General features: G+C 38.6%; 1 protein-coding gene across 3 annotated transcripts; it reads left to right on the forward strand.

Annotated features, from left to right (window-relative positions):
* Positions 1–1851: 1851 nt before the first annotated feature.
* On the forward strand, positions 1852–22820 carry OXNAD1 (oxidoreductase NAD binding domain containing 1). Of its 3 annotated transcripts, none has more exons than XM_009288589.2 (9): positions 1852–1943; positions 2697–2859; positions 3137–3200; positions 6661–6767; positions 10294–10435; positions 18406–18442; positions 18548–18648; positions 21448–21556; positions 22221–22820. In XM_009288589.2, exons 2-9 carry the CDS (start codon positions 2729–2731, stop codon positions 22373–22375), a joined length of 846 nt encoding a protein of 281 aa, XP_009286864.1. In that variant the 5' UTR covers positions 1852–1943; positions 2697–2728; the 3' UTR covers positions 22376–22820. The 3 variants fall into 3 exon arrangements, with proteins under 3 accessions (XP_009286864.1, XP_009286865.1, XP_009286863.1); XM_009288590.2 differs by having other exon boundaries at positions 18551–18648; XM_009288588.2 differs by having other exon boundaries at positions 1853–1943; positions 18406–18648.
* Positions 22821–24859: the final 2039 nt, after the last annotated feature.

The following is a 24859-nucleotide window of genomic DNA, read 5'->3' on the forward strand; positions in this document are numbered from 1 at the left end:
GAAAGAAGAATAATTAAATCTTTATTCTCAGTCCTTGGCCTCTGAAGCAAAGCGTCGGACTTTGTGGTTCATTGTGATGTTGTGGTGATTCAATTAGTTGCAGCTATTGGCATACAGCTTACATAAGAATGTCCGCTTTCAAACCTCCTTCATTTTCACTTTGAATTACTTAACGTGGTAGAGTGAAAAGCTTGAAAACATGACTCAAAAAGCACTTGGAAGCCTAAAAAAAGGAGATGTAGATGGATATAACCAAGATCTGCTATCTAAAAGACTCCAGATTATAAAATGATCTCATGAATTTGAGTAACTCAATGGTTTGTGGGCACTCAGGGTTTACAGACTGAACATGCTGATGCAGAGGAATGTGACTTCTTCATTAGATGTGTACTTTGTCTTGCTAAAATAATTTAAGAATGTTAATACTTTTGTTAGCAATAGCTTCTACGCATTTGCATGTAGAAAGTGCTAAAGTATTTTGTTTAAATACAGTATGCTATGGCAAAAAAATGTTAAAGTAATTGTGCTCACTGGTGGTAGACAAGTTTTAAATAATTCCTCTTTGAAAAGTTGCGAGCTGCTGTGGAATTAAATGCTAAAAAGCTGTTAAAATTATGGACAGTTAAAAGCTGCAGGAAGTATTTCTTATGCTTGAAAGTGGGTGTTTTGAGTAGTGACAGTAAATGTATTCCATTTCTGAGCAGCCTAATTTATGAAAGCTCTGCCTCCCGTTTGTACAAGATTACGAACAGGACAAATTACTAAGTGACCAGCCAATGCAGCTGTTAGTGAAAGCCTAGAGAGTATAGGCCTGATTAGTTAAACAAGCTGGATCGCTGCCATTTCAAAGGATCCAAAGTGAAAAACAAAAACATTTTGAAAATAAATTACATGCTTTAAAAGAATGCAGGAGAAGAGATTTAAATGGAAGTAAAAGATTAAGAATGCTTTAAAGAAGTAATGGACTGCATGGTAGAAATAACATGATAATTTGATAGGTGATGATAATATGATAGAGAATTATGCTAATCCATTTTAGGAAAAACAAAGGCAGATTTACAAGCAGTGAGAAATATCTCTTGGCTCACTATGAACCTGTTCCTACACCTTGTAAGTGAAGGATGTTTCTGACTTATTTTGAATATTGTACATGTCAGTTTATCTTTCTCTGCCATAGCTCCGTTTGAGTATGCAGTTTTGAAGCTCCACATCATGTTTCCACTGTAGTACATGCAAGTGTCTGCTACTTGCTTAACTGTTTAGAGCTGTAGGTATTATGGAGGATATATGGAAGTGTGAGGAACTTACGTGTTTTTAAATAAACCTGTAAACAGTTTTATTTAATGTTTATAAAATTTTCCAACCAGAATAATTTATTTACCAATAGAAAGGGAATGCATATTCAGTGTTTGTCTGATCTTCTTTCAAACATAAATATTGTTTGAGCATTTAGAATCACAGATATGTTGGCTGGAAGGGACTTCTGAGGGTCATCTAGTCAAAGCTCCTGCTTGGAGCAGGACAGTTGCTAGCACTGGACTAAGCAGGTCCCAGGTGTAGACCTTTGTACTTCTTTTGTACAGTTCATGAGGTTTCTGTTTTCCAGTCCTGCAGTTTCTCAGTGCCCCTTTGAAGTGAAGCTCTACCATTCGGCATGTCAACCATCCCTCTAATTTAGTATCATCCACAAGTTTGCCGATGGTACATTCTGTCTCATCATCCGAGTTACTGATAAATTTATTAACTATATCAGCCCTAATATCAACCCCAGGATACTCTTACTGTTACTAGCCAGCAACTGAAGCAACTTGAAGCCGTCAAACCTTCAAGTCTCTCTGCCCGCCCAGCCAGTTTGCAACTGCTCCAATAGTCCATCTGGCCTCAGCTTCCTCACGTGTATGCTGTGAGAGATGGATGGTGCCAAAAGCCACAGGAAAGTCAGGGTATGTTGTATCCGCTGCTGTCCCCTTAGCTGCGTGACCAGACATTTTGTCACAGTAGGTGTTCAAATTTGTCAAGCATAATTTGCCCTTGGTAAATGTGTGTTGAATCTCCCTGATTACTTTCTTAGCTTTCACACAGGTAAGGGGACAAGCTCTGAGCATTTTTCTAGAGGCTGAGGTGGTGCTGACTGGACATAGGCAGTGCTTCTTGCCTCTCTTAAAAATGATCATGTGTTAGTCTTTTTCCAGTCAATTGGAGACTTTCTCTGATAACTGTTTTTCATAGGTGATAGATAGTTGCCTCACAAGCATGTCAGCTGTGTCTCTTAGCAACCTTGAGTGTAACCCATCTGGCTCTGTGCATTTGAATACATCCAGCTTCTCCAAGCAGTTGCTGGCCCCACTCCTACTTATCCCTCTCCTTCCCGAACACTACTGGTACAAGCAGAGGTCTGGGTGCAGGCTTTGCCTGTGAAGACGGAGGCAAAAAAAGTGTTGAGTACTTCAGCCTTTTCCATATCACCTGTGACAAGGTTGTCTTCCCCTTCAGTTGGTGGATGCACATTTTCTCTTAACTTTTCTTTATGATACTTTCATACTTTTAAAATTCCTTCTTGTTACCCTGTATGTCTATTGCTAGTTTTAGCTCCAGCTGAGCTTTGGCCTTTCTGATGTAATGGAAATAAAGGATGAAAACAAGCCATGTCAAACAGTGAGTATTTTATTTAACAAATATTTATATGGATTTTTTAGGAGCTGGTGATTCTGAAGACGGCCCAGTCGTCATGGCTCATGCTACTATTTATATGGGTTTTACTGTTCCTCAATTACTGAGAGGTGCTAGCAGAATTTTTCCCACTCACTCTGTGTTGGTGGTGTTGAGGCACTCTGCTTTTTGTTACTGCACAGTGAACAGGTAGGTTATGTATTAGAAATTCTGCTTTTTTTTTTTTTTTTAAAGAGAATGTCATGATAACACTGGCAAAATGAGGCTGACAAATAATTATAGACCTATAAATACCTATTTAACTCCCAATTGTATATGTATATTTAATTCTTATTTAGATTTATGTCACCTGGAATGTAGACTGGATTACACTGGCAAATTCATATGTTAATAGAAATTCATATCAGTAAGGGACAGTAGCACAGTGTTCAAAATGGCAATTCTCTTTGTTTGCTTTTTCTTGCAGCACAGTAAAATCAAAGAGGAAAATGGATCATTTAGAGAGGACGGCAAATAATTTTCGCCAGGAGGTTAGTGTTCTGTTCTTTAGGATGTAATTTTTTTTGGTGTGAAGAAACTGGATAATTGTATTTGATTCTTAGGCTTCATCTTCTCTTCACCTGGAGTCTGTTTTACTTCTTTTTCTCCTTATTCTTCATATTTGATATTTTTGTAGGTATATTTTGTGGTCATGGGTGAAATGTAATGAGTTACAAAAATTGTTGGTGACACGTGATGCCGTTTACTTTATGTTGGACAAGAAATTTAGTAGAATTCTGGTAAAGTATGGATTATGATAAGTAATGAAAGCATACCGATACCCATCATCTCTACACAGGCTTCTCAGATTTTTATGGGTTTCTACAATTCTAATTCAAAATTAAGATTAAAAAATGTGTAAAATGTCCTTTTATAACATAGGAGGTAAGATAAAAAGTGTGGAAATTTTGAGGGGAGAGATGATAGTTGTAAAAAGGATCTTTGTTTGTATCTATTTAAATTCACAAGTACAAGGAAGATAGAGCATGGTTCTCCATCAAAATCCAGAAATGCGTGTTCTGGATCTCAGTTTTGTGCAGTGAGAATTCTTTTTCATAATGTTCAGAGGTGAACATACTCTTGTACTTCATATAGGTATTTCCTTTCTGTAATTAGCTAAAGTAGATGTTTAAAATTTTAAATACTGGGAGAATATGACTTCAATTCTCAAAAACGTTTCACTAGTGAAATAATGCTGCATTTTTGTTAGACTTCTCAGGAGAAGTATGGCACTTTTTTGACTGAAAAATCCCATCTTTAATTCCCAGGAGTTGGGAAACGGTGCCCAAGTTTTCTCCATCGTTTAGTTAGCTTCTCTCAGTCTTGAGTAGCCATTCATGACAGGCCAGTCCTGCACGTGTCACACAGCAGGACAAAACTGTATGTTCTCAAACACACTACACAGATATTAATGTGCGTATGTGTACATAATTAAGTCCTTCTCTGCTAGGCTTTTCCCTAACTATAGTTGAGAATAAGTCACAGGCCAGGTGAATTCTTCTCGAAAGGAAGCTGGGCAGAGGGGATATATAGGTAACCCCCAAAACTGGAGATCCAGCACATGTGATGTGCGCTGTAGATGGATGAGACAAATGCAAGCTTGTTCTGCCTGTTGCCAGAGCTGTCAGGGTGTGAGCTGGCTTTGGGAACCATGTGTCTTGAGAGCTGTGCCTCAGCTACTCACACCTAATGTCAGCTCTTACCTGAGTGCAGATTAGCATTGCTTGTGGACATGCAGCTGCTCAGATGTGATTTGTGCCAAATTAACTCAGTACATGGACAAAATGAGTGTAGAGACAGGTACAGACAGATGCACGTGCATGTTTGCTTCTGACATGAAAAAAATGATTGCACTTTTGAGTTTTGCAGCCGTGTTTTTTATCTTGGATATTTCTGATTGCTTGGCTTGCTTACTTTTTCTGCCCAACGTAAATGCTGGGTAGCTGGAAAATACATGGAAAACGGGTCCTTATGAGGTGTTGGAAGCACTGAGGTGGTGCAGGGAACTGTGTAAGGTCTGAGGAAGAGAAGGAAGCTGTATGGGATAGGTGAAAAAGCAGAGCTCAATTTTGCTACTGCAAATTCTCTGCATGTCAGAGGATTATGACGTTTCTTTTTTTAATGCTTGATTTATTCTTTGTTACTTTATTTCTGACGACTTTAAAATAAGTTTATTTTAAATCCTCTGCTTGGTTTTAAATTCCACATAATCAGCAGTTGGCTTCCCTCAGTCTGTATTGCCTTATTTGGCCATTTCAGTCCTGTAGAAAGATGAAAGAATGATAGGTCTGTGTTGCATTAGTGTGCGTGCTACACAATATTGCCTGTTGAAGAGTGGTAATGTGAAGGACAAGGGCAAGAAAGTGCCTAACACTTTATTGAAACACAGCGGCAAAATCTGGAGTCCTGTGTCCTCCTCCCTCTCGCTGCAGCCTTGCTCTGGGTCAGTTGGATGCTCTTGTGATGGTCCAAATTACTGGTTGAACGTCTTTGATCACCCTGACTCAAATTCAGTTTTTATAATAACTTTATACTGATTAAGAATTAAATTTCCAGTGCTCTGTCGGATATATCAGCTGAAGAACAAATTAGGGAGTGTACTGCAGAGTAAAGAAGGGAATGAAGAAGATCCAAACTTAATGTCGATTTTCTGCACTTAAGGTTTCTCCATCAGAACGACCATTTAAGTCATATATCTGATATTTCTCGTTAGCTTAGAGTGATTGTATTACCTATTTAATACTGTCTGCTAAAGTGGAAAAGAAATGTATGCTACTTTATTTTAAATTGGCAAATGTCCTGCTGTTTAATGGGACAGTGGACGTGTTCAGATGTTGCTTTATGAATAAATTAATTTCCTGCCATGTGTTTTAAAGTAGAGCATAGTTGCTTAAAGTTTAAATTTTTTTTTATCTGTTTGATCTTATACAAATGAGAAATGGTAGAGTTGTGGTGCTATTATTAGTATTTCCTAGTGTGGTAAATGACATCAGCATTTTTTAACAGAGTAAAATCTGTATTTTGGCCTGTGTAGAAAATATTTAGGGCATTGCTTTCTTTGTAGAGGAAAAAGGTTAATAATTATAACTCAAAAACACCTGAAGAGGAAGGGCAGGGAAGGGAGAGGATGAAAATCCATGTTGTACTGATGGGCATCAAAGAGTTTAAGAGGGGAGCTCCTCCCCAGTGGTCCTGTTGCAAAATCTGCTTTTCATGTAAAAAAGCATTATTTTTCGTATTTTTTTTTTAATCTCTTTAAAAGCGGTATTAGCTATGGCTCTTGCATCCTTTCCCATCTGGTTGCCAAACAAAAACTCTTCTGTTAACTAGCAATGAATGCTTGTGTCACAGTTTCCCCATGTTCATAGATCACAAATGTAGTCAAAGGGGTATGTGTCTAAAAGCAGTAACACAAGGCTTGTTGATTTTATTTCATTAATGCATAATCTTTCAGTAATGCATTTAATTACTTAAATAAAATTAGATACAGATCCAGAATTCTCCCTGGGACTTCAGTACCAGCTGATCTTTCATGAGTTTCCTTTGTCAGTCCTTATATCAGAGACCTTTTTACTTTGTTCCTGGAAAGATACAGGTGTGTTTGCCTTGTATGGATGTCAAAAGAATCTGAAAAGTGGTAACTAGCAATCGCTTCTCTTTATCATTATGTTCTCTTCAGCTGAAATAAAATAAGTTTGCATATAATCTTAGAATAACCCTGACAAAAGTGACAGACACGGTAGACTGTAAGTAGAAAACCATTTCTCTATTCAGTGACTATGTAAGTGAATTCATTTTTGTTTCTCTACCCCAGTGAAAAAATATCGGTGCTTTAGGTAATGAAATGCCACAGATAACATGTGAAGCGATAGATATCTCATATACAGATTCTTGAGTACTTTTGCTGCAAATGATATCTGTGTAACACAATGGCCTTTTTCCTTTTGTTAGGTAATTTCACAAGCAAAAGTGTGTGGAATCACCAATGAATCGGAGACAGTCAAAAGACTTCGTTTGGCTATCGCAAATAAAGATTTTACTTTCAAAGCAGGACAGTGGTAAGATCTTCCTATATCTTACTAGCTGAAGCCCACTATAACAAAATGTTAAAAGGCCTCTGATATTCGAGCCTTGGAGAAAATCGTTAAGTTATATAATATGATGTTTTATTATTGGGTGCTCTATGAAATAGCAAATATTTAGCATAATTTTAAAATAGCTATTATTAAATATGCTAATATTAATTTTAAAAGGGCAAAAATTAATGTTCTTTAAATGTTCAGTTTGATTGTTTTGGTATTTTCCTCTGGTTTATGTATATTGCATTGTTTCTTCAAGAGTACTTTGAAGTACGCTGCATTTTATTCTGCAAGCTGTCTTTACTGTCTTTATTTACTAGTTATCTTTACAGTGGAGCCGAGACTGCTGCTGATTTGCAAGTTACTTAGTTTTGGTTTATAATTAAATCAGAATTGCCTGTTAACTTTTATTTCTTCCCCTAGAAGTTTCCACTCTGAAAATTAAGCCTGTTAAGTCAGATTAATATATAAATATAGATAGGCAAATTGAAAATAAAAAAACCTTGACTTATTAAGCCTTTGAAATAATTAGCTGTTTGTTTAAGCAACCTTACAACTTTTTTCCCAGGGAAATAGTGGATTTTCATGTTTGTCTTCCTTCCTTGTTAAAAATACTCCCACTCAATCACGTTTTTTTTTCTCTTAAAAATTAATTTTAAACTATGGGTAGTTGCTTTTGGCATTGGTCATTTAAATGTTCTTAAAACTTTTTATAGGCTTAGGCCATCTGAAAGTGGTTTTGCTGGAATCAAAGTATAGCTGCTAGGGTATTAACAGCATATGTTACTCATGTAGCGTTAATATGCTGGCTTTTAAATTTAGAACCAGAACACAAGATGTTGATTGCAATAATTTGTTTGTGGAGTAATTTGCTGCAGTTTTTGCACATGTGCAGTGACTCATATTAAATTCTTGCTTGCCAGTACTTGGAAAGCGCATTTACCCTCCAAAAATGTTTTAGAAATTACCATGCTGGAAACTGAAAGCTTTAATTATAATTACTCTTTTTCATTTTCTTCTTCCTTGAAAGTATTCTAATGCTATTGTAAGGGATACAACAACTTTTCTATACTTGTAGCTATAAACTGTGGTTGCATTTTTTGATGAGCAGTACAAAACACCAGGCCACAATTTCGTGAGTAGAAAAGGCTAACTTGTTAGAATTTGCTATTGGAAGATGTTACAGCCAAAGATTGTCTCTAAAATGTATATATATTTTTGATAAGTGTTCTAATTATCAAAGTTTTCAGAAGCAGAAGTGAATTTGTTTTGCAAGCATGCTGGCAGATACTGGTCTTTATCTGACTTCAAGTAATAATGAAGAGACTTGTTGCTGTTACCCGTTTTGATTTACTAAAATATGCATTGAGGTATATGCATGTTATAAATACTTTGAAGAAGTAGCTTTATGGTTTTAATGTTTCTGATCTCTTCCTCCAGCAATTGCTAACGGTTGTTCTTTTCTTAAAGATTTGGATTAGGTAGCCTTTAAAAGAAGGGAAATGAAATGAAACCGTAAGATCTGTTTTACATCTTTTTGTGCCTTTCCTTGTTGTGGGTTTATATAGGGTTTTTTTTTTCTTTTTTTCCCTACAACTACTCTTTTTGCTTAAGTTGTCACAGATAGCATTTCTTCAGGAGTCCTCTTACCCTTCCTACACACAGCTAAGATGAGACAAGCCATCCAAAATACAAGCTAGTCCACTATAATATCTCTCAATATCCCTGAAATCTCTCATAATTATGTAATTGGGAAAGAAATACTAATATAGGAAGAAACGTACGTGTACATTAGTACTTTAGAAGGGTAAAAACTACGTTTGATTTAGGTTTTACAGCAATGTTTGGTTTTGTGTGTATGTTTCCCCATCAGGCATGAGTAATGTTCAATATGTCAAGCAGAACATTTTGACTTGAATGTAAATTGTTACTTTACAGCATAAATGTAACTTCTTTTTGTTGTTGTTGTTGTTGTTAATATAAGCAGTAAGATTATTTTCCACCAGAGGGTGGTAAAGAGCTTTAGTAGCATCTTGAGATGTTCTTTGCTACAATAAATGCTGCAGTACAAGAGTCGTCCTCTCTAATCTCTTAGATCCTTATTGCCAGGAAAGCTGAGCCCCGTGGTCAGTGGGGCTGCAGAAGCTGAGGACAGCGAAATAAGCCTTCTCAACTTCTTTTTGGTTGTTGACCTTTCATTTGCAGTCAGATACCTTTATACACCATCAAGTTTATTAGCATAAAGTTAAAAATTATATCACTATAGTATTCTATATATCGCACTTTGTGCTTTTTTTGAGAGAAAGAGATGATATTTTTCATTGAAGGGTGAAGGTTTGTGGGGAGTAAGCAGGCAAGATTTTTTCTTTAAAAAGTAGTGAACTATTCGAAGTGCTTCTCTCATCCCTCAAGAATTTGTGATCTCCGTGAAGAATACAGCCTTGCATTTTAAAGAAAATATCTGTGCAGTGGAAGCCAGTCTGTATTTCTTGTTGCATTCTCCTTTAACGAATACTGAGCCAGCCTAACTCGGGCTTGAATTGAATAATGATTCTCTAGTACTTGGCATTGCTTACCAGTGTGGTTGTTTCCTAAGTGGAGCAGCACAATTAAACATTAGTTTTCTTTTGAAATACAGGGATTTTGTTATGTGTTGTAGAAAATTGAAGTATTTAAAGATTTATGCAACACAGAGGAGTTTAAATGTTAGATCATAATCCAACTTCTAACTTTTTCTGATACTATTTGGAATATCAAAGCCTTACTTTTACGAAAATGAATTATAGCTCGTGTGTAGTAATGGCTTGCCTTCCATACTCTCTAATTGCTGGTGTTGCAAAAGCTTAGCCATATGGTTTGCTTCAACTTAAAAAAAAAAATTGTAGTAATTTATTCCAGCTCAATTTTCTATCGACTAGAAAAAGATATCTGCCACCAGAGGGCACTGCAGTTCAATGGGTAAAGCAATTCTGCTTCTAGTAACTGATTTTTCACATAAGAAATATTTAACAGACTGTGGTTTTACTTCAGATATTTCATCTTCCCAAGAAAAGAAAGTGATTAATCGAATGGCATTTTTCTCAAATTAGTTTTGCAACCTTCTTACGTTTGAAAATTGAAGACCCCATCAAAGGGACCGAAAAGAGTGAGATTTAAGCCACTCTGTCAGACCATATCGCATTTTTGTTTTCATATGCAAATAATTTATTTAAATATTAGAATTCTAGTCTGTTGTAAGATGTGGCATCTAATGCTAAAAGCAGAACAGTTTGAAAACCTGCTAGTTTAACAAGGGTGATGACACGTTTCTAAATGAAAATAATTCTAAGGAAATGGTGTTACTCAAGATTAAGTCCTTTTTTGGAAAAGTTATGTTATGGAAATGAAGATGTCTTTGTAAAGGAAGGATAATTGAAACAAAGGCATCCATTTTGTTTCGGTTATTTATTTCCATGTTTGGGGTTGTTGGCTTTTTTTTAAACTTTTGTTTCTGGTCTATTTTTAGGGTTGATTTCTTTATTCCTGGAGTATCTGTAGTTGGGGGATTCTCAATATGTTCAAGCCCTGGCCTGTTGGAACGAGAAGGAATATTAGAGCTGGCAGTAAAGCACACTGTTCATCCTCCTGCTTACTGGATTCACACTGAGGTAAGTAAGATTAACTGTTGATTGTGAGGTTTGGATTATTGATTTTTTTTTTCTTTTTGGGGGGAGTGGAGGGGGTGGTGTGTGTGATTTCAGACCACTTTTTCGCTATTGGCTGCAAAACTCCTGTTGACTTGTTCGACCATTTTTAATACAATGTAAATCTTAAAACCTTTTGTTCAGTAAGGGACTGAAATTGGATGTTTATGTGGTAATATGGTTATTGTGATCGTTTGACTCCACTTGTGCTTGGTGGACTTACCGTGATATTGTAGTTAATGTGTATAAGGGTTCTCACTCCTTTGGAATTCATGAACTGAAAAATGTTGAAAAACCCTCTGTTCTAACTTGTGTCCCTGAGAACAGGCAGTGTTACACATTACAAAGTTACATCTGATAACTTGCCATTGTTCCTGGCCATTTCTACAAATACAAACTGGGAATCATCATCAGATAAATATAAGTATAGATTATTACGGGGGAGCAAAGGGAGATACTTAGATCAGTTTTTCTGAAATGATAAAACAAGAGAATGCTTCAGAATTTCTATAGTATTCTTTTGAATATGCAATATTTTTGTAATGTTGACATAACCCAAGTCTTGATTTTTGCTATATTAAAAGTAAAGTCTGACTCTTTGGCCTCTTGCAGTGTTTTGTTCATCCGTTTGCCCCATTTAGTTATAGTCAGAAGAATCCTATTTCTGCTGCTGGTCATATGTCATAGATGACCTGTCCTATCAACTTTTGTTCTTTTCACAACCCCCTGTGATCTGTCCTATTTACTGTTCTCTGCCTGGCATTTGTATTTCTTAAATGTGGCTGCAAGGTTTAAATTGACAGATTCTTCCAGATTTACAAAAATTGCAGTCTTGTTCAGTGGCTAGCAGAGTTACAGTAAAGATTGATGCAAATTTACTAGAATGGAGAATATCCAAAGTGCTGCTAATCTAGCAGTTAGCATGTGACCATCCACAGATTTGAATAGGTGTTATAGCAAGTTATCTCCACTGGAACATAAACAAAATAACCTTTTTGAGATGTTGTGTAGAACTTGTAGTGCATGTGCCAGCAGACCACATAATACCTAAGAGGATTGCCTGGTTTTTGGTATTGCTCTGTATGAAGGCCTAACTTCGTAATTCCCTGTCTCTGGAGGCTCTTTTAGGATTTTTGATGTAAATCAGTTTGCTGTTGCTGAGTTTTCTGGTTGAATTTATAGGAAAATCTTTAGTTAGCGGGTAAGCTAGGTCAAACCTGATGCTGTGGAGAAACCTCCAGGGTACATATGGACTCTTCTAGCTAAACAAAAGTGCATGCTTTTCCTTAGTAAAGAAGAAGAAAAAAATAGCAACCTAGAATTTGAAAAGGTGGTATATATGGTGAAAAAAACTCTGGTACTTAATTACTTAAAAATTATTTATAAATGAAGTTGATATCTCAGGGTAAAAGATGCTATGGGAATAGTTAGTACTCATTTACTCACTTTTTTCCAGAGATATTTGTATTCTTTAATATTACTGTATATAAAATCAAAATTCAGCACAGTGTACTTTATAGCTTAGGAAAATACAGCCTTTTATTTAGAAAAATGTATGTGTAATGTATTAATTGCTTCACTTCTCTAAGCTGTTTCAATGCTGTATTTACAAACTAGGCTAAAGGACAACACTTTCTCACCATATTACTGCAGAATTTATTGGTTTTTTTGAAAACTGACTTACTGTTACCATTGCCATGGCTAACACACTGAAATATGTGGGAGACTGCTGGTTAAGAGAGATTCTTCCTGTGTTCTATGTCCCATCTTATAGAATCATAGAATAGTTTGGGTTGGAAGGGACCTCTAAAGGTCATCTAGTCCAACCCCCCTGCCGTGGGCAGGGACATCTTCCACTAAATCAGGTTGCTCAGAGCCTCGTCCAACCTGACATGGAATGTTTCCAGGGATGGGGCATCCACCACCTCTCTGGGCAACCTGTGCCAGTGTTTCACCACCCTCAGTGTAAAAAATTTCTTCCTTATATCTAGTCTAAATCTGCCCCCTTTAGTTTAAAGCCATTTCCCCCTTGTCCTGTCACAACAGGCCCTTTCATCTTATTCTGATCACATCATCTTATTCTGATCACAGAGATGGCAGATTTAAAGGAGAAAAACCACAAGTCAGAGGGAAGGATGATCTGGATAAATCCCACTCTGTTCCAACCAGCCTGCTAGAATATTCAGGAAGCTGTTGGTCCAGCTAGTGCCATAGAACTCAGATATACTGTCCAGTTATCACACTAGTGACCTTAGCCCAAGACAGCTACATAACATAACACATTGTAAGAGCTTTAAACTAACACATTTTACCTCATGCTTTTAATTAAAAGCGAAATAGATATAGATAATCTTATTTTTCTGCGCCAGTTCTCTTAGCTTTGTGACAACCATCTCAGGATGTATGTGTATACACTCAATTCTGTGCAACTTAGCCTCACTGCAGAGCAGACTGTGGCACGTTAATAAAAATTGTACAGCATCCTTCCACAATGCCACCCACACCTTAGAGAAGGAGGAAGAAAATTAATGGATAAAACATACCTGTCCGGACAACGGACAGTGCTGTAAGGAACTGGCAAAGCATGAGCTGTTTGCTTAGGATTTCTTGCAGATTCTCCTGACCCTCCACTGAGAAACCCTGCAAAGCACATAGCATATGATTAGTATCTCCACAAATCTGATGGTCAAGCAAAGGATTCTGTACAGCTAAATCATGGAATCATGATAATTTCTGTTTCTTTAAGGCAAAAAACACTGCCACCAGGAATTCTAATGGCAAGCCTTGAAGAATTTCACATTGTAACTACGGACACATGCCAAATATCCTACTATATGCAGAGTGAGGTATCAGTTTTGGTCATTAGCGCAGGAAGAAAAAGAAATGGACCAACCCCATCAGCCATTAAGAAATGCACTCCCTTGTGATCAGTATTGTCCAAAACAAAATTCCGGAAAGCAGTAATGTTCTCTGGGCGAGTGATGTCTCCATCTCCATCAATCCCTCCCTCTCCTAAGGGGAAAAAAGGAGACAATTACTAACACGTTTGCAAGTACAGACAAAAGATCAGTATGTGCAGGTGGTCTATTGTATTCAATCAACATTTAGTCAGAAATTACACAGACCTGGATAGGCAAATAAGCATTAACACATTCCCTTGTTCACCACTGAAGATGCTTGTTAATTTAGGAAAATTATTCAGATTGCGTGGTCAGGACTCAACAAGGCCATATAATAACCATGCTCAAATGACGAGTTGTACATTAGCCTCAGCAAAAGACAAATCATTCACTGCCCTCCCCGAGATGAGAGCTGACTACATGACCACATAATATTCTCATCCAAGTAGGAATGACACATAGCTGAATCTACTAAAAATGTAACGTTCAATCTCACTGCACAGCTCACCTGTTAATAACATGTTTTTACAGACAAGGCAAAATTATTTACATTGTGCATTGGCAACTTTCTACTAGGAATTCAAATCATTCCAAAGAAACACAATACTCTATTTCCAAACACAATGTAATCTGGAATTTAAAAAAGCAACCCCAAAAAAACCCTGCAAACAAATTTATAAAGGAAGTAGGGAAAGGGAAATAGGGTTTGTGCATGAATGTTCGTACAGTTTTCCCATATGGCTCTTTTTAAGAGCACTACATTGTTCCCCAGGTTGGTGTTTTAGAAAGCCTGAGGTGTATTCTAGAGCTCACCAATTCTGACTCTGAAGAAGCCTGAACTTCTATTTGGTATTAGTCCCTATAAATCTTCTACAACTACAGCTTCTATTAACTGAACTGGAGGACTAGAAAGCAGCAGAGATCAGGATGCATGATAGCGCTTTGATAACTAAATTCCTCATCAATCATCCTGTCAGTAAGTGAAGTGACACTAGAATTTGTTACCATTCTTCACAACACAAATATCACAGCAGTCTACTTCCTTCCCATCACTGGAAAAGAGTTTGTACACATCTCACTAGACTTTATAGCATAACAGACAGAAAGGGATCAAGAAAAAGCATCAAAGTCATTGGGCTATTCATTTCTCCAGCTATCTCCTCCTCTCCATAAGAACACCAGTTTGCAGTGAGTTATGAAGATCGAAATGCTGCCGTTGTTAGAACAATGTGTTTATCTGCCTTGCTGCCCTTGCCATGAACCTGCTCTTTAACGGTTCTAATCCTGAAGTGCTAACCATTCTCTAAGAGTTCATGGTCAGGTGTCAAAAGTGGCAGTCAATAAGAGTCAGAGTAGTGGAGGGGAAAAAAAAAAAAGCACAACAATGGAAAAGCAAACCCTCTTCTCTACAAGACAGTCACACTCAAGTTTCCTTTACACAGTCTGAAATAAGAAGCAGGAATACTAGCAATCCTTGTATTTCCCTTCCTATTCCTAGAGGCTATGCAGATAGAGGGCTCAAACATATCGGCAAGCTTAACAAGTTACCATCCGTGAGGTGCAGCAATTGTCTGTGTACACCTGCTTAGTCTGTCTCAAAGCAAGGTAAAACATGTTAGCTTAAACCTCTTTGGATTAAGAAGCTCATTTAGTCACAGTGATTCAGATACAGCCTCTAGCCCAAATCTGTTTTATTTATCTTTACTAAGAGCCCACAATCAATTATCAAAGCAGAGCTAGGGAGGCCTGATATAGAAGCATACTGCCAGTACAGCAAGTAAGGTTTCTATCTTTGGCTCTGCTAACATATCTTTGGGCAAGTCAGGGGGCTGGAGCACCTCCCCTATGAAGGCAGGCTGAGAGAGCTGACGTTGTTTAGCCTAGAGAAGAGAAGGCTCCAGGGATACCTTATAGCAGCCTTCCAGTATTTAAAGGGGGCCTACAGGAAAGATGGGGAGGGACTCTTTATCAGGGAGCGTAGTGATAGGATGAGGGGTAACTGTTTTAAACTGAAAGAGGGTAGATTTAGATATTAGGAAGAAATTCTTTCTGTGAGGGTGGTGAGACACTGGAACAGGTTGCCCAGAGAAGTTGTGGATGCCCTATCCCTAGAAGTGTTCAAGGCCAGATTAGATGAGGCTTTGAGCAACCTGGTCTAGCGGAAGGTGTCCCTGCCCATGGCAAGGGGGGTTGGAACTAGATGATCTTTAAGGTCCCTTCCAACCCAAATCATTCTATGATTCTATCATGTCATCTCACTCACTGTGTTTCAGGCTGACATCAGTGAAGTGTGAAAAATACTGTCAAGCAATCTTAAAGCACTCGACAATTTTCAGATAAGCAAAGCACTCAAGTATCAACTATTACAATGGGACACACATTGCCAGGGCAGGCTGGAAATAAGTGCAGAAGCGTGACTTGATATGCAGGCTCACCAATCTCAACCCCTTTCTCAGATGACAGACCCCTTCTACCTTGCAAAATGGTTCCCTATAAGCAGGCTTCTCTTAGATCCCCATGCTGGTATCAATATCAGCCCCGCTCCTGATACAAAGGCTGCAGCATAAGCAAAAACGTCAGATAACGCACATGCACTACATACCATAATAAGGTTCAAAGAGCTCACTGGAAGCAGAATAGAAGTCCTCTAGTTTAAAATCATTTGGTCCTTTCAAGGTCATGCCAAATCCTTTCGCATGCCACTTCCGCCTCCACAAAACATACTCAGAGAAGCCTCCGGGACCAGCACACACATCAGCAAAGTAGAGCAGCTCTGCATCTCGCTCCTTTATCAAGGGCCTCTGCAAAAGGAAACTGAGGAAATTCTACTGACCCAGTAACAGCTCCCATCAGTCAAACCAGAGACACCATAAACTACACCACTCGGCCAGAGAAGCCTCTTTCAAGCACCTGTTTTCCCAGCTAGTATCCTAAGGATTCTCCTTTCTCCCCACTTTCTCCATTCTCTGAGAAAGCACTTCTGTTTGAAAGTTAAATAGAGGCCCTCACCCCATGGAAGTCCTTAGGGTTTGTAAACATGTAGTCAAAGACATGGTCCATATTTGCCATCTTCATCGCAGCCCTGTGAACACATAAATAGGGACCTATTAAGTTTCGACCTTGGCTCCCAAGGCTGAAAGTGGACATAAATGGGAAAGGGGCTACACTACCAGAAGTTCTGCAAACCTGTTCAGGAAGAAAACTCCACGGATCATCTCATAGGGGTTAGATCTTGTTCGGGCTCGACGCATTTCTTCTCCATCCAGCTCATCAAATACACTCTGCACAAACAGAAACAAAGTTGAGCTGGACCTGGCACAGGCTTGAGGGATAGGTAGGCATGAGCATTTCCTATGTGCCACGCCCTGGTGGCGAGCGCCCCCTGGGGCTGCCTTTAGTGGGAGCGGGGGGGTGGGGGGGGTGGCAGCCGTTGCTCCTGGCCCTGCCCACGCCTCATCAGCTGCCCTCGTGTGAGCTGCCGGTGGGTCTCTGCTCTCCCCTGCGGGTTCCCCGGCTCAGGAACCCCCCCTGTACGCCACCATCCGCCGCTCTGCTGGGGAACGCACCTGCACCGGAGCCCATCGCCTCTGCGAGTGACCAGCTCTTGATGAGCTATAGCCGGTTAAGGAGACAGATGAGACAAGAATGAGATTGTATCTCCCTAAAAATGCTTATTTCCACAAAGGATACCATGTTCTATGTCCTCCTTCTGCCACATGAATCTGGAACACTTCTGGATTCATGCATCTCTAAAACAAAGTAAAACATGGTGGGAAAGCCTGGCAGTGTACATTGAAAAGGGAGAGAGAAATTAGTTTCAGATAATAAATGCTGATTGTCTTACACTATAATTGAAAGATAATACTTTATGCAGTAATTAAGAAAGGCAAAAACCTTTTTTTTTAATGGTCATGCTCACTACTGTAGGAACCTCTGTGTTCTGTGCAGTACCTGCGTCAAAGGGCCGCCTTCTTCCTCTGGGTGGAATAGTTACGTGCTTAGACCTTCGCTTGCTATGCAGGTGTCATTAATGGAAATCCTTTTGTTTCAATTACTGTTTCCTGATATCAAAAGGAACTTTTGGAGGAAGTGTTTTTATTCTGTAAATGATTAACTGCGGATTTTTCAGCAGTTCTTGTAGCTTTTTTCCCCCTCTCCTTCTTTCCCACCTTCCTTAGCTTCCTTATCCTCATCACTTTATTTTTTAAACCCTGTATATGGTCTGAAATGAGTTCTGTTTTCTGCTCCTGTTTGTTCTTTTAGCTTACAGTGATGTGGGAGAACTCGCCTGACCTCTCTGTACTGCAGTTTCACCCTTCATACCGGGATGCAGTTTACCAAGAAGATCTTGACCCACATGTTTTATTTGTTGTAGCTTTAGTTTTCCATGTATAAAAAAAAAATGCTTTGGCCAATTTCTGTAAGAAATAATTTCTTATGTACAAGTGGAGAGGAAGAGAGAAGGTTTTCCCCTGGTTTTTCTTCTTCTGCAACTCTGAAGTTGCAAATGCGGAAGTGGTTCTGCCAGAAACATTCTCGTGGATACTTGCTTCACTTCTGGGTGTTTTTTATTTTTTAGGAATGGGGTGGAAGAACCTTCTGCATCTATGCAACTCATTCCGACTTCCTTCTGTGACCTCATAGCAAGGCCTTTTTTGACATGACTGGGTTTGGGTAGAAGTGTGATCTCACATGCTAACCTCGGGTTTTCACAACCATGTACTGCTGTTGAAAAACTCTTGTGTGAATCATTCCTCCTTCAACTCTTATGGGGGTGGGAAGGGGAGTCACCATCCCGCCTTATCAGAAGACTGAAACTTCTGAAAGTAGAACTAGATCCCTAGAGACGCTGAAACAGATTACTTCAGATAGCTGGAAACTCTGCATTTATTTTAAAATACTTCAGTTTTCACTCATTGGTCAATAAAAATAAAAAATCACAGCCCAGCAAGTCTTGTGACTGTGGTGCAAGAAGAATAATATTTCAACTTTTGTTTTTAGTTTTGAAATTAAATATCTTCTTTTCCATCCTAGTGTACTCTTGACTCAGAAGTGGCTCTGCGAGTGGGAGGTGATTTCTTCTTTGATCCTCAGCCTGGTGACTCCCCTGTAAAACTAGTGCTGATAGCAGGGGGTGTTGGAATTAACCCATTGTTTTCTATACTGCTGCATATAGCAGATCTTCATGGATACCAAGAGAGTAAAGGAAATGGATACAAAATGGGAACAGCGAAGCTGTACTACAGTGCAAAAAATACAAGCGAACTCTTATTTAAGGTAAATAAAAAGTTTTAAAAAAAAAAAGATTGCAGATGTTCAGCTATTAGTGTGTGTATCATTCTGTTGCCAAATTCCAGAGAGCCCCTCTGTGTAAGGCACTGTACAAATAGAGACAAAAGTCACTTCCTGCCTCAAATCCCCGGTGTGTTTTGTTAATTATGCCAGTGTACAAATGAAGGATGTTGTCGGACATACCTGGTCTCATTGACTTCACTGGTAAGTCAATTAACCCTAAGTGTCTATATTTTACTATAATCTCGTAAGACCATCGTAGTATACAAAAGATTATATATACTACAATATACATGTGTGTATACACAGTAATAGTATGCATAATGCTGTATGCTGGAATACTGTAACCACATCATCTCAGTACGGATTGTATTGAATTTAAAGACTAGCAAGAGCCATTATATCCAAAGGAAATACTTTTTAAAATAATAGGGGAGCTTTACTGATAATGCATTAGTTATTATTGGGTACTAGTCTATGAATGAAGGACTTATAAGCACTTGTAAAAATGCTTGTAATAGTACTTCATCAACATTAACCTAGCAGTTAAAGATCAGTTGCAACACTCGGCCATTAAGGGTCACTGATAACATTTTAGGGTCAAATTAGCACAGCTTCTGTAAAGAAGCATCCCTAACGATTTAGGTTTCTTTGAAGTATTGAAAGGTTTTGGTTGTAACATAAAGGTGAAAATTTATCACAATTCCAGAAATTGTGTTGGGATCCATCATTAGTTTTTCTTCTGTACTTCTATCATATGTTTGCTTGCTTGGAAAAGTCATTTGTTTGTTGCTAGAAGCAGAATAATAAACTGGAACCTATCTACTCTTCCATTTGGCCAACTACTATCTCCCAGTCTGTTCTAAGGATGCACGTTTTTTTCCAGTGCAGGAGCTAGCATTTCCTGAGTTTCACTTCAGCAGTGTTATGACAGCAGAGCTTTTGCATTAGAGCTTCTGGGACAGAAGAGAACACACGTGATACGTCGCAATGCTTAAATAGATCTTTCCCTTCATTCTTCACATGTCCCTCAAATTCAGAACGTGTACATGAAAATACTTTACTTCTGTGCAGAGGATTGAGGAAATAGGATCACTAGGGTCTTTGTGGTGTTGTGAGATACTTCTGTACAAATCTCCATGAGGAACTGCTTGGTTGTCGCTGATGTTTTGGAGGACCTGTTCCCCGAAGAAGCAGCTACGTATAGCGTTGTCCTTCGTCCCTGTCAGCCTAATGTAATTGCTCTAATAATCACTTTGGATGTGCTCTCATTTCACAGGCAGATGCACTGCTTTTGAAAATCTCGCTGTTTAAAAATGGTAGTGTTGGAATTACAAAAGATAGCATACTAACTTCGCTACTTCAAGATGCCAGTTAGCTGTCTTTTCCTGATTTCATGAGGACTGAACATGACCCTCATTTCCTTATTGTGGCTGGGACACTGGGGACAGGTCTTTTCCCTTAGGTCTTTATTGCTCAGCTGTCTGCTTCATTTTGTACCCTAACTTACTAGGCTGCAAAGAACCTGCTGAGCTGTTCAGATTCTCCTTCATTCAGTTAAAGAGAGCCTGTCTCTTGCCCTAGGATACTAGAGAATAGTACTGGGGCGGTTCCTGTCACGTGTGTGATACTTGCCACTTTCTGTCACTGAATTAGAGTGATAGGTTCCAAGTAGGTGGTGTGAATGACTGCAGGATTATTTAAGCAGGTTAAGTCCTACCTTAGGCATGCTTTCTGGCTTGGTCCCAGGACTTCAACTCAACAGAACATGATTAGTTTTAAAAGTGCTATCAAATCATACGTGGTTCCATATGAAGGGGACAGAAGCTTAGAGTCACACCCAGAACAGTGAAAGCAGGCCAATATTAGAGGTACTGGTGGAGCAGTGCGCAGCAGCGTCTAGCTGTGCCCCTCTTTATTCCATCTCTTTTTAGGGAATCAGAAACAGATTTGTCTATTAAGTAGAATCTGTCTGGGGTTTTTTTGTTAAGCCACCCATGGCAGACTGTCCAGCGTAGTAACTAGTAGTACAGAGTACAAATTCAGAGAGTACAAATTATTTTTATTATTTCAGAATATTTTAAGAAAGAATTTCCAGTGTCTGTTCCAGCAGTGAAAATCCCAAGTAGTGCAGAATCTAGACAGTAAATAAATCTTAGTTTCAGAACGAACTACAGCATCTGACAGATTTTTTTTTTTTTTTACTATGATTTGAACTGAAGCCATTGGTTTTGGTGGTAACTATCACAGTTGTGACTTAGGGAACTGAAAATTACAGAGTTTCTACTCTGGTAAAAATAGCATTAGCATTACACTGTAGCTGGTTTTACTTGGAGAACACGAGAGTAAAGGGTCTAGTAATCTTACTAGGTAAAGCAGAGGAGACTCAAAAAGTTCTTAACAAATGATAAGTACAAACTCCAGGGGTTTTTTTAAATGGAAAACCCATATGGAAGTGGAAGGAGGAAATAACAAGAATTTATATGGGGAAGAAATCAGGAGAAGACATAACTGGTTTTTAAGTCCAAATTTTACAAATTGCAATCTATTGTAAAAAAGGAGGAAAGCGCTACCAACATAGCTGGTAGTGTATTCACATTCCAGGTACGGAAATTTTGTGTATTTGTGCAGGTCAGCCCTTTGAAATCAAGCCCGTCAAGTTCTCGGCGCTGAAATGCAAGAGTCTTGGTACTCGGTAATAATGACTGGTGTTCTGGGACTGTATGCATACATCTGCTTTGATTTAATGGCCTGTGGTATAAGCAAGTGTGTTTAACATTACAGAAAAATATCCTTGGTTTGATGAATGCATTTCCTGGAAAGATCACATGTCGTTTCCACGTTACCCAACAGAGTTCACAGATCTGTAAAGAACTTCAGCCACATGTTACAGGTAAATATAACAGTAATGCAGAGCGATGACTTCTAAACTCTAATTTTGATTATATCCCAGAGGATGAAGTTACATGCATAATTTAGTATTTTTACGTTTAAAGATTCAAAATGAGATGTGAGTTAAACCTCAATAATTCCGCTGTACATATTATACTTTGGAGAAAAATTTTCCCTTTCCAGTTTTTGTTCTCATTTCTAGTAAACCTCCTCTGTTAATTCTAAACTTTATACCGGTATTTCCCACTGCAAACTTTATTCCAGAAACTATCAAGCAAAGTATTTACTTTGCTTAAGGCGGGATTGATGAAGGATAGGCTGACTGCTTGTAAGAGATACTTTGTCATGTTTCCATTTCTGTTGTATTTGTGCGAGCGATCCTTACCTATTTTTTTCATCTGAATGTGGGATTTTTAGTTGTATGTATGTAAGCCATGTTCCTCTTCAGTGACTAATATCCCATCCATTCCAACTGGAAGTACTGATCTAAATCCCCAGAAGAACAAACGGTTTTGGAAGCCTCAAATCTTGATACCTATTATCCTTAAACAGGCCCAGCATTTTTAAGAAATGAGTGCTTGAAATACCTCTAACCAGTCCTTCTCTTTTTAAATTACTTCACGATGAGTATTTCTGTTCTCATTTCCTACTTTCTTCTTTGTCAGAGGGAAGAGTATCTGAAAAGGATCTAGAAAAACATGTCTCTAAGGATACTTTATGGTACATCTGCGGTCCACCTCCAATGATAGAATCTATATCCAAACTACTATCCAACATTGGTGTTCCTAGAAACTGTGTTTTCTTTGAGAAATGGTGGTAGTGACACCTGCTGAACAGCAAATAGATTGTTTCCAGTGTATTTTGATAAGCTGAAATGTACAGAAAATGGACTATGAATTATTTGGAAGACTTTACTTCATACATGAAGATGTCCTCAATCGTGATCGTCTTCATTTAATTTAACTATAATACACTTGTAATACAGTGCTGCTGCTTTTGGGGAAAAAATGATTTTATATTAAAGACAGTAACTGTTCTGGTTTTTTGATGGTTTGCTTACTTCTTATGGGTGGCGGCATATTTTCACTTTATACACTCGTTTCGTTAGTCAGCTTTTAAGAGACTTGCAAAGCCTGATTCAGCAGTTGTCGAGAATCAGTTGTGCAGCAATGCCAGGTCAGTTTATAATAAATAACAATTCAGGCCACAACTTCTTAATCTGCTCCAAATTGTTGTGCTAGTCAGTCAACACACTGCCTTCCCCAGTTCTAGATAATAAATTAATATTTTTATAGAAGTAGAGTTGCTGTGTTGTGATTTCCTTCTCTTGCCACTTGTTAAATGGAAAAAAAACCCTACTTTTATGTGGTTTATTTAAGCAAGTCAACTGTGTTGACAGTAAAAGACATTTTTTCATAATGCTCAGACCTGAGTTTAAAATACAGATGCGTTAAAAATCTGTTAGCCTCTGACGGAGCTGTACAGAGTTATTCACGTGAACCCGTATCCCTTGCTGGTGCTGAGATAGCCCATCCAACTTGCGCTCGCATGTGCCACCTCCTCAAAAGCAGCAACGGTCAGCAGCAGCCGAGACAGGAAATCTCCGTAATCCTGCTGCAGTACTGAGTTTTAGAAGGCTCCAGGACATACCAGGTCAGTTTGGAAAAAAAGTCTGTGGAAAGTTTGCTTTTTTTAAGGTATGAGTGTACCTCTCGGTGTAATGGCTGATACCTAAGCCCTTCTTGAACGAAGCTTCTTCCCCCCACTGGTAGACAAACTCATATAAACGTTGAGAATAACAAAAAGCCGTAATGAGTTAGTTAATTATCTGTATAGACAGGGCAAGTCCTTAAGTGGTAGAGATTCCCATTGTACATTTGAAGACCTTGATAAGGAACATTTAAATTATTAAAAATACTAAATCATTATTGAATTATAAAAAATGTTAAATAGATAAGGCCTTCTCTTTGTTAGTGGCTCTTTTCCTGGAGTGAAATGTTTCAGACAATAGTCAAATAGGTAATACAGCAAGTTTCTTGCCATCAGCATCCCTCTGCTCTGCCTTAAACAGAGGTTGCAAAGATACCGATCCCATCACCTGGTCTCCAGCCCGCAACAGTACTGTTGGTGTGAAACACAATTTTTCAAGGATTACGTCCCAGTGCTTGGACAAAAAGGCCTCCAGCCCAGCTGTAGTTCTCTCCCAAGAAATCATTTCAGCTTCAGTATGCTGAGTTTAGCCTCTAGTCTTAACCTCTTCTTATCAGAGCCTCTGGTATGTTTTACAGCTTGTAGGATCCCTACTGCCACATCCACACTCACCTCATCTTCAAAAACCAGTGAGACAGTCTAACTAGGAAACTCTAAGCCCTTGCTTTGAGGGCGGCACAAGACTACTACTGTAACTGTTGCAGAAGTTGATGGAACAGCTAACTGAAATAATCCTAGAGCTTCTCAGCAAATGGAGCTTCAAAGAGGAAAAAATCCATACTTACTGCAGCTCAGAACATACAGAACTTAAGGAAACAGGCTGTATTTTGGATCAGGAAGAGGTGAACGCTGAATGACAGACCTTAAAGCGTTGCCTTTTGGGGACAGTACCATGATGAGTGTTTGACCGTAAGTTTTCATCTGGTGCCTGCAGCCTCATCCACTTTGGCTTATGCTTCTATACCGTGCGGCATTATACGCAAGCTGAAATTACTCACCTCCTCAGCAGTCACTGCAGACCCAGAGGGGATGTCTCATCAAATTCCCTCCTACTCAAATGAGAGGAAGAGTCTGAGTAGCCCTATTTCAGGGAATGGTTCCTTGTTTGTTCACTCTAGAATGTAAATAGGACAGCGTGCTTGTCACAGAAAATAAAACCAAGGGGTTTTTGTGTTCACAAAGATTGCAATTGACGTGTCAGCGCTTGATGCTTGAAGGAATCGGGGGGTTTTTTTTCTAGAAACATGCAATAAATTGCTATTGGGAAGCACTGGTGCCCTAAAATAAAAAACACACACTATGCTCCTGCATGTTTTAACAGTGAAATGCTAAAAAGATTCAGGGAAGCCTTTAAATGTTGTTTTCCTTATGACTTTTAAATCATTAAGGGGATTATAAACTGGTTTACCCTTTCTTTCCCTTAATGCACATGCTTTCTTCAGCCCAAACGACATCCCTTTCACAAACCGCTCCTCAGACTTGCACCAAAATGTCCATTTAACAAAAGGCATTTCAAAACCCTTTGCTTCCGTAATCGTCCTCTTTCCCTCTAACCTCTTTCTGTCATCCCCTGTTACACTCAGATTGAGCGCTA

Source organism: Aptenodytes forsteri, unplaced genomic scaffold (assembly GCF_000699145.1).
Source record: "Aptenodytes forsteri isolate BGI_AS27 unplaced genomic scaffold, ASM69914v1 Scaffold9, whole genome shotgun sequence".
Classification (NCBI taxonomy): Eukaryota; Metazoa; Chordata; class Aves; order Sphenisciformes; family Spheniscidae; genus Aptenodytes; species Aptenodytes forsteri.